This window comes from Rhamphochromis longiceps, linkage group LG5 (genome assembly GCF_057381845.1).
Source record: "Rhamphochromis longiceps isolate RC_006_pf linkage group LG5, R_longiceps_female_GT1.1, whole genome shotgun sequence".
Classification (NCBI taxonomy): domain Eukaryota; kingdom Metazoa; phylum Chordata; class Actinopteri; order Cichliformes; family Cichlidae; genus Rhamphochromis; species Rhamphochromis longiceps.
The window spans coordinates 20,782,482-20,792,754 of NC_140561.1; the positions used below are offsets into that span (position 1 = coordinate 20,782,482).

General features: G+C 38.3%; 1 protein-coding gene across 1 annotated transcript; it reads right to left on the reverse strand.

Annotated features, from left to right (window-relative positions):
• Nucleotides 1-1,669: 1,669 nt before the first annotated feature.
• sec61a1a (SEC61 translocon subunit alpha 1a) lies at nt 1,670-9,827 on the reverse strand. Its single transcript, XM_085406535.1, has 12 exons — nt 9,716-9,827; nt 9,001-9,068; nt 8,791-8,856; nt 8,444-8,522; nt 8,229-8,360; nt 8,010-8,119; nt 5,213-5,366; nt 4,917-5,077; nt 4,603-4,800; nt 4,004-4,195; nt 3,836-3,912; nt 1,670-2,761 (listed from the first exon to the last, which is right to left on the reverse strand). Exons 1-12 carry the CDS (start codon nt 9,720-9,722, stop codon nt 2,575-2,577), a joined length of 1,431 nt encoding a protein of 476 aa, XP_085262661.1. The 5' UTR covers nt 9,723-9,827; the 3' UTR covers nt 1,670-2,574.
• Between the last annotated feature and the right edge of the window lie 446 nt (nt 9,828-10,273).

Consider the following 10,273-nt stretch of genomic DNA (forward strand, 5'->3'; position numbering starts at 1 on the left):
TCCAAACCATGGAAGCATTACATCATCAGATGCTGTACAAGCTTCACATCACGGAAAAAAATAATGAACGCTTACACGTAATGTTTAATGAAGCACTGAGACGAAACACAGAAATGTTGAAAGACAAGGAGCAAATGAAGCAATGTGCAAACAAATACAGGGCAAACTTCAAGACATGGAAGCAATTCAGCAAAAGCTCCAGAGCAAGCTTCAAGTCACCGAAGGTTTACACATAATGTTTTACTAAGCAGTGAGAATTAATACTGAATACTGAAATGCTTAAAGAGAAAGGAGAAACAGGAGCTATACACCAAGAGACTATGTGCAAACTTCAAGTATCAGAGAAAAATAATGAAGGTTTGCGTGTTCGATAAAGCACTCCAAAGAAATATGCAAATGCTTTAGAAGAAGGAACAATAGGAAGCAGTTCACCAACAGATGCAGTGCAAACTCAAAGACACAGAAAGAAAATGGAAGCATTACAAGAAATATTCGATAAAGAACTCAAAGAAAACTCAGACCTGCTAAAAGAGAAGGAAAAACTCCAGAAACCCAGAGAGAGATGCAGTATATTCTTTAAGACTTTGAAACATAAAATACAGAGTTGTGAGTATTAATAAAGGACAAAAACACTGAACTCAAGGAAGAGAAAGAGCAGCTTGAGAAAATATGCAGAGAAATAGAGCCAAATCCAAGAAGTGGTGACCAAAAACACCCAATTACAAGCACTCTACAGCAAAGTCCATTACGCAAACACCAAAATGCAAGAGTAAAAGCAACGACAGGAGAAAAATCTCAAAGACATACAGTCTTTATTTCAAGAATTACAGAAGAGACATGAAGAGTTAAAAGCCATCTATCACAAATAACAACAAAGAAACAAGGACATGCATGAGGCAAACGAAGAACTGCAGGAGAAAAACAAAGCCCTGCGAGAAAAGCAAAAGGAAAACCAGGAAACATTAGAAGAACTGGAGAGAAGGTGGAAGGTCAAGATGACATGCAGACGTTCAAACCAAGTATCGAAATGGAGAAGAACTGTGATGAAAATGACTTTGAAAATGGCATGGATGTTGGTGCAACAAGGTTGGTGCGCAGTCATTTGAATATTGCCTTAAGCAGCTTAGCGAACCAAACCCGAGATAACACCATTTTTCTTAAACCGCTGTTATGCTAAAGCAGGATTAGTTCAAGTTTCTTAATTTAATGACAACTATAATCAATTCTTATGGAAGCACACTTTCAAAAAAAAAACCTTAAAATTTCTTTTTGAACAATTGTTCAAAATCGGACTTATCTACGTCTTACAAATATCAAAGTCCGATGTAAAGCTTTGCAGGCACTTGAATGTCCTACTTAGTATTATTCTCTAACAAAACCACATTATTTCATCATGTTTTTATACTGTCTGTTTTCCTCTTTGTGTAATACTTTGGCGGTTTATGTGCAAAGACCAGAAACTCAAACTGAAACCACAGGTTTAATTCTGACAGGGTCCTGCGGGCTGATCTGTAAACCACCAGACAGTAAAGCCATCATTTGTTAACAAATACACCAAAATATGGGAACTAAATCCACAATATTGTGGTGACATAAACATCACAAAAACCTCCCCAGATTCACCTGTTGTATAAAAAGGACATCCCAAGCAAATAGTTAAAAGTCAGTCTTTTTCCACAAAATGTTTTATTGAGAATGTTTTTTGTACAAGTTTGTTCTGAAATGCAATTATTTTTACATATTCAAAGACTTTATCTTACACTTAAGACAAATCCAAGTTATTTAATATATGGCCTATGTACAGTCTGTTTGGAAAAGTTATTATTGAAAGTACACAAAGCAGACAACTAAAAACAAAACAAGACATAAGACTGCATGATGTGGGTAACAAGAGTCAATGAAAGCTGTCATTTAATACTGAAGCTCCCCGGGAATGCCTTAAATTAAAAATGAGTTTTGAATGTTTCCCAGAGGTTGGAACCCAATGTGAGCTCCATCTCTTCTTCTCGGAGGACCCTGACCCAATAAACACTTCAGTGCAGTGTCCCGATCAGAAACATACACACTCCTCGACTCTGACAGTTCACCTCCTGGTTTACACCATTAACTGACTGGCAGGTTAACTAAAAAAAAAAAATTAAATAAAGCTGAAAGTAAAAGTAGGAGATAACACTAAGCACACTGAAGACAGATGACCGTCACCATCCAAATCAAGTATGCCTGCATACCAAAGCATTTGTCAGTCCAGAAGGGGGGAGGGACTCCTGCAGGAAGCCTATAGATGAATATAGGAAGCTTTAATCACGTTTAATCAGGTAGAAACATGGATAAAGCACAGCCAAATGTCTTTCTTTGCATCATTTTGGAAGGTCTGTGGGGAAAACAAATGGAGTGAAGAGTCAGCATATTGTCCCAGCACCTCACAGTACCCGATTTCAGCGGAGACTCCTGAAGGTTCCTCAAACGTCCTAAAAAAATTGCAGTGCCGATGATGCAGGGGCTTCTCATGGCTGTAAAATAAACGCGGGTTTTGTGGTGCTAAAAAAAGTTGGGTCAAAAGCAAGAGCACGATGGCTAGAAGAATAGGCCTTCAAAGCTCCCTACTTCACTCTGTTCTTTCACAAATATTTCAAAGTACTGGTAGATAATGGTGACGGCCAGCAGGATACCAGTGCCAGAGCCAATGGCTCCAAGGAAGTCTGCCATCACTGACAAACCACCGATACACAGTCCACCAAAGGCAGCAGCAGTGGGAATGTATCTAAAATGAAAACAGAGAAATTAAGGAAATTACACACCCTGTGTTTTTTTGTTGAAAATGCAATCTGTAGTAAGGATGATAGCATTCACATATACGGCTTAAGAAAAAAGAAGAAGAAAGAAAGGGAATACGCAATCAGTTTAACATAAAGACACAAAGTCAGTTAAAATTAATAAATATCACCCTGTCAATTTAGAAAGCACAAGCCATTGTGAACTCATTTCATCTACTGTGGTGTAAATGAAAGTGACAACAAATGCACTGGAGACAACAATAATAATTCCTCCAAAAGGGAATGATTGTAGTCACCAAAACCTTTCACAGAGTTTTTACTAGTGTCTTTTTTGTTCACTGCTGGCAACATGAGACAATTCAAGTTCCAGCTCTTCCTGGATGGCACATTGAAAAGTGCCGCTGCACCTACCACAGTCTCAAGAGTGTGGAGGAAATAGTAGGAGAAGATCATCAATTCAGCAATAGGAGCTGTATCTGCTCCAGCACTGCCAGAGCCCTACAAAACGACCTACCCCCCAACCCTCCATGTGCATTATTCCAACTAAAGTGTCAGATACAGACTCGACAAGTGTTACACAAAGGCCGCAATCCTTTAGTGGAACCTGTGCCAACAGACTGGCACCATGCAGTTTGACTGGCATTCCCCCAGAGAAAACCAGAGCTGGCAGGTTCGCCACTGGCGCCCTATTTTCTTCAGTGATGAAAGGAAGGAAGTTCACCTCATGTGAGCATGTGAAAGACAGACGTTCATGCTTCCTATCCCTGACTTTGTGTTATACACTGATGATCATGTTCCCTTACATTTTTGAGAAGTGTACACTCACTTAACTAAGTAGTGCTTAAAAGAGCAGTTTAGCAAAAAGTGTGGGTTGGCATTATTTATATGTAGGAAATGTGAAAAGCAGTTATATGGAGGCTGTGTCTGGATGAACTCATGACATAACCTCCTGAACCAGAGCATTGCATAACAAACACTTGAAACACAAAATTGTTCTGTATATTTTGGGAAGCTGGCGAAAATCTAGAAGGTCAACAGGTGTAACAGATCTTGTATTTTACCTGTTAAGCTCATGGACCATTGAGGTCTCTCTGTGTCCCCTCATCACCATCTGCTGCTCCTTCAGCTGTTTTGCAACCTGCATGACAGGAAATGGAATAGAGCTCTAAGAACGAGTTTTCTTGAAACAATGTCATAACACAACCTACTAGAAAGCAGTAATAACTTACATCTTTTGCAGAGGAGCCTGATACTTCAATCCAGGTTTTGGAGAAAAAGGCACATGAACCAAGCATGAAGATGATGTAGATTACTGCGTGGACTGGGTCCTCCAGAACAGAGCCAAATGATTCAGGTGGAGAGAAGTAGTAACAGAGTCCCCCGACTGGGTAAGCACGGGCCGGGCCACCAGACGATGTGTCCTGGGAAAACGGGAACAAAACGTACTCCATCAGTCACTAATGTTAACATGATAATGAGTTGTCAGACTCCGGTACAATCTTTCCACAATTTTATTTTGTTTCCTTTTATCAATAACCAAAAATATCCAAGAATAGGCTTGTCCTGGCACACAGGTGTGAATGTCATGGTAAGCTTACATAAATGCAGCTTGTGTAGTTAGAAAAATATGGTTAAAAAACAAAACAAAACTGACTGTTTGAGAGGAGGTAGTTTTTATAAAGAAGATGGATCGCCAAACCATTAGCAGAGGCATTTATTTTTGGGTTGTTAGGTGTTGGGTCTTTTTGCACTTTAAATAAGGCATTTTGCAGGTCAACACACTAACAAACTGAACTGAAGAATCTATAAAACACAAACATGTACTCACAGACCACGTTCCGAGCAGATTAACCAGGAAATTGCCACTGAAGCGCGTGGAGAGCATCTGGGAGATCACATACAAGTTGGAGACCAATGCAGACTGCAGGATGATGGGAATGTTGGAAGTATAAAAGAGCTTGATGGGGTAGGTGTTGTACTGTCCACGGTAACGAGCTGACTTGATTGGCAGATCCACCCTGAATCCCTGTGAGAGAAGAGATTAATTCATCACACTGATTTATTTTTATTTTTTTAAATACACGTTTTAAATCTCAAGTGGGTTAGTGTGAAGTCAGACAAAAGAAAAGAAAAGCAACCGACCTGAAAGTATATCACTACAGCAAAAACAAAGACTGTAGCAATCAGGTTCATGAGGTTGGGCAGGTTCTGTCTGTAGAAGGCCTCTCTCAGAGCACGCACTTTGTCAGTCCTTGTGGCAAGCAAATGGAAAAGAGCAATGATCGCACCCTCAAACTCCGTGCCTGGAAACACAGAAAAAAACCCTCTCAAATTAGAAACCTCGTTTTGGATTGCAAAGATGCAACATGGTTTTTTTTTAAATTATTATTTAATTTAAAAAAAAATCACTTTGTAAAAACCAATTATTGGTTCCTTACCTCTTCCAGTGTTCACAGTAGTGGGACTGAAGGCCTTCCACACAATCGTTTCACAGATGTTGGTAGCAATGAACAAGGAAATGCCTGAACCAAGACCATAGCCCTTTTGGAGCAACTCATCCAGCAGCAGCACAATCAGCCCAGCCACAAACAGCTAGAGAGAAACGTAACAGTTCGAGTCATATGAGATTGCTATGGAGATTTGCCATGTTTGGAAAGTTTTGAGTATCGACTCCAACAAACACATTACGTCTTCTGTTTTTACATTTAAAATTAATAAAAAATTATGTAGGCTTGTGGAATGAAAGATTAATAAAAAAAATAATACTGACAGCAGATGGGATACATTCAAAAATTTTACTCCACTTCGTTCTCACATTCACAAGATTATAAGAAGCTGTGGTGACAGCAAAACCCCCTCAGCTCACAACCCCAGCAGGTTGTGAGCTGAGCAGAATAAATGAAAAAGAAATGATTTCAATTGATTCATTTTTTTTGAAAATTACTGCATCTATACCTGTTGTTACGTCATCAATGAGTATAACAGTTACCCTAAATGATAAATAAAGCTGAAAATAACTGAAATTTAATTATGTTTCCTAGCCCAAAGAGTTCTTTAAAGTACCAGTAGCGTCATCTCAGTAACAGAAAGTACAGCGTATGTGTGCTTTAGGTTGAGAGCGTGAAAGTAACATCTCCTTGGGAGTATATTTATGCTCACAGGTTTAAAACTATTACCAACTAATAACAATTTAAAAAAGGCTGATTTTAATCAAAGGGTTTTCACTGGTATTCTTTGAGTGTTTATGAAAAGGTAGCAGACAAGGCTTTGGGAAAAGACAAGCTGGAAAAAAAAATCTCCATTGCCTCAGCCTTTTGTAAAGAGATTAGAATTTTGTATTGCTGTATAATCAACTACTAATCACACAACTCTAATATGAATGCTGAACCAGACCTTGTACTTAGTTACCCTGTATTTGACAGAGTAACTAATGAAACCTCTCTCTGAAATGCGCCTCGTGCACTTCTTTAATTGTGATGTCAACATTAAGTTTAATAAGAATGACATTGAATAAACAGTAATGCCAGTGTAAGGGACATGTCTGTAATAATAACGTTCATAAAAACAAAAACAACATTGTTGGAAACGCTGAGGAACCAAACAATTAATAATTAATTAATAAAACAATTTATTTAATTTATATTTATATACATGTCCTTAGGGCTGCTCAATTAATCGAATTTTAATCACGATTACGATCTGGGCTTTCAACGATCATTAAAAATGACTGAGCCGATTATTAGACCCTCCCTCATGCTTTACTCTCGCGCTGCTCCGTGTGGTAAGTCAAGCGCACCGCTCTCCATTTCGAACACGCGTCACAACAATTAAGAGGACCCGAGGGAAGCTCGGAAAGCTAAGCAGAAGTTATTTGGAGAGGAGAGTGACTGCCGTTGGTTGAAAAGAGGTTAAAAAAAAAAACTTCAGTGGTGTGGAAACATTATGGGTTGGCGGAGTTAGACGTGGATCAAGTAGACAGTGTGTAAACTTTGCTACGATGTAGTAGCTGCACCACAGAGCAACACTGCAAAGTTGACTAAACATAGATGTTTACATTTTTCATTTATTTCTTATATTGCAAACATTTGCACTGTTATCAGTATTTGTACACTATTTTATATTATTTTTTAAAGTCATTATTCAATACATTGTTATTGTTAACCCTTTAAAGCCGGTCAGAGCAGCACACTCCGTTTTGCGTAACTATTTTTAAATCCCTGTAGAACCTGAACCGCTAAGCTAGCGCAATAATTTGTTTTGCATATGAAACCGGAGGAGTTGTACTTACATCTTATGCCATCAGCTTGTCCTCGGTCACGGTTTCCTTCCACATAAAGCTTTGCAAAAATTGCATAAAAAGCGCTTGCAGGAACAAAAACATAATATTTCAGAAACACGCTTTGCCGATCCATCAGCTGTTCCTAACACTTCCCACTTTGAAAAAGACGTCAACTCGAACTATCGCATTTCCTGCCCGAAACCGGAAGTGATGTCATTTTTGCGGAAAATGTAGTTTTTTACTTGTAGGCCTTAAGTAAAAAACTATACTATACTATACTTATACTAGTGTTTTTATAAGTCATGTTTGACTCTATACTTTTCTGAATAGTTGCTGGGATGCTTAGAACTCGAATTGCACAGCTGGAAATAGTTTATTTTGATGCACCTGCTGTTTTCTTTGCAAATTTGCATCATAGGATTGTTTTTTTTGTTTTTCCTGCAGTATATAAAAATTGCTGTATCTCCAAAATAAAACTATGAAGACACTCAAAATAAATTTCCTGTTGTTGTAAACTATTTTTTGCAACTTTTTTGTATTTAAAGTTTTGAGGGATAAACCTCTTAAATTTCTCCAAGTAGAAATATATGTAAACAAAACAAAAACGATTTTCAATTTTTTTGTAGTTTATTGCACTTGTTTGCAATTAATGTAGTTACTATGGACTTAATGCATACATATTATTAAAATATGGGCTATAACAGTTGTATTGATGTATAGCAACTTGAAATGCTCCCACAAATGGCACTACAGCATGTACAAAAAAAATAATATAAGCTCTGGCGGACTTGGTTCTATGGTAGGTCTTAAAGGGTTAAATAAATATCGTCAAATAATCGTGATCTCAATTTCAGTGAAAATAATCGTGATTATCATTTTTGCCATAATCGAGCAGCCCTACATGTCCTGACATTACACAGTTCAGGTATGTTTGCAGATATTCATCCTGTTCTCACCTGAATGATGATCAGCAGACAGATCCCTGCACCCATCTCTGACGGATCTCCGTACATGCCAGTCATCACATACACAATAGCCTGTCCAATGGTGATGATCATGCCAAACACTGAAGAAAATAAATAAATAAATAAAAAAAATCAGAGGTCAGAGACCCTAAAGTCTTGATAGGCAATTTCAAACTACTTCAAACCAGCACCTGAGCAGAGATTACATACATTTTTGTGCTCCATTAAAAAGCGCTCTGTCCTTTGGAGTGTCTCCAACTTCGATGATCTTAGCTCCAGCAAGCAGCTGCATGATCAGGCCTGAGGTGACAATTGGCGAGATACCCAGCTCCATCAAAGTACCTAGAAGAAAATGTTCAAGTTAGACCCCAGAAAACAGCAGACATATATCTAACTTATACACAAATATATTAAAAAGTATATACCTCTGTTTGAGGCCAGAATGACTCTCATCCAGTAGAAAGGATCTGCAGAGTCTGAGGACATTATGCCAAACAGGGGAATCTGAAAAGCAACATATTGCATTTACAGTCGAGTCTTAATTGGCTGCATGAAGTGTTATAATTGTGTGTCCCCTGAATTCACTGACTTCAGCTTGATACTTTGACTATTATGTAAGAAACATTCCTGTAACAGACAACTTAATGTAATAATAACATTGTAATAATTTATGCTAAGTTTTTTTTTACTTATTTAAGCTGTTGAGGTTTTTTCCCCTATTAAAAACATAATAAAAATGTAAATACACAAACTAAACAACAGTGAGACTCACCTGGCAGCACACCAGAAAGATGAAAAGAGTGATAGCAGTCCATAACACCTTCTCTCTGAACTGGATCTAATGGTTGAGCAAATGTAATAAGTTTAAAACGAGGGGAGGGGGGTAAAAAAATTAAAGCAAACACAATATAAAGCTTACTGATTGCTAATTGTTTATTTAGAACTATGAAAACAAAGGGGAGGTATTTAAAAACACACATACCTTTCTTTCGGGTTTTTGGATCTCTGGCAGCACAGCACAGAAAGGCTTTATCACCTCCAAGAATTTGACTGAAAACAAACAAACAAAGAAACAAACATGAGTAAAAAGGTGATCATATCTGGTTATCATCAGCGGGACGTGGTAATGAATGGGGGGCGGACTTTACAGACAAATGTGAATGTACCAACAATGTACCTGGAGTAAAGCAAAGCTTTGAAAAAAAAAATCAGTTTCCTGTTGTTATGTCAGATCTTTACAGTACCTCTACAACCTACATGTTTCTAGTAATGCAAGGCAGGAAACAGGAACAGCGGACTCACAAAAAACAGAGCGTCTTATGCGTCGTCATCACTAGACTGTCAATGTCTTTGAATGAGTGGCTAACAAGTTAGCGTAAAGGTCTCGAAATTAAGCCACTCACCGTATCGCTTTTAAAGGATATCTACAGACTAGAAAACTAGTTTGCCAAAATATCACCTAGTTATTAAGCTAAACCCTACAACTACTTCTCATTAGAAATATTTTCATAACAGGGAAAAAACCATTTATCAACCAGGAAGCTAGCGACTAAATGCTAGCTGCATGCGATCAACGCCAGTTGCTAGTTACCGTTAGCTAACTAAGTTGTCAAAAACACATAAAACACTGTTTCAGTTTTGCTCCTCGTTTTTTGCAGATCACAGTCTTAAAAATCATGTGCCAAAGTGAAACTTACTGCCCATGATGTCCCAACTGGTCTCTTTGTACGGTTCTTCACAGTGGAAATGAGACCAGCTTGAGCCTGAGTAACTGAGCCACCGGGAGGAAAAGGAGGCGACACGTCATCACTACAGACACGAAGACCAGCGATTTAAAGAGACAGCGACCTTTTAACTGAACATCACATATCACAGTTGCAATACAAAGAAACGAAGAACAAATATGAAAAGCTACATTTTAATAGACCTACTTTAATTTTTGACATACTTGTGTAAAGCAAACAACCCCGGAGCCTGACAGTCCCAAAGAAACAGAGGGACAATATTTTTCAGCTGCTACTACTGCAGTTAAAGTTACAAATCGTAAAATATCGCCACTTGATGTCAATAGATTGCAGAGTGCAGTCAAATGAATTTGTTGCCTGTGTCATGCGCGCTGATTCTGATGTCACGTCTTGTGTCCTGTCCACTGGGCAGTCCAGCACCTCTCGATTTTTGTAACCTGGCGCACTGTGCCGCAGCTTGGTTGAAGTAACAAGTGTACAATCGTGTCAGATTTTATTGCCATTTTAGTG

Coding starts and splice junctions, on each gene's coding strand:
- sec61a1a (XM_085406535.1), bottom strand. Junction 8,523..8,790: donor TCTTTCTGGTGTGCTGCCAG/GTGAGTCTCACT, acceptor GTTGCTTTTCAG/ATTCCCCTGTTTGGCATAAT. Junction 5,367..8,009: donor GTCTGCTGATCATCATTCAG/GTGAGAACAGGA, acceptor GTTTCTCTCTAG/CTGTTTGTGGCTGGGCTGAT.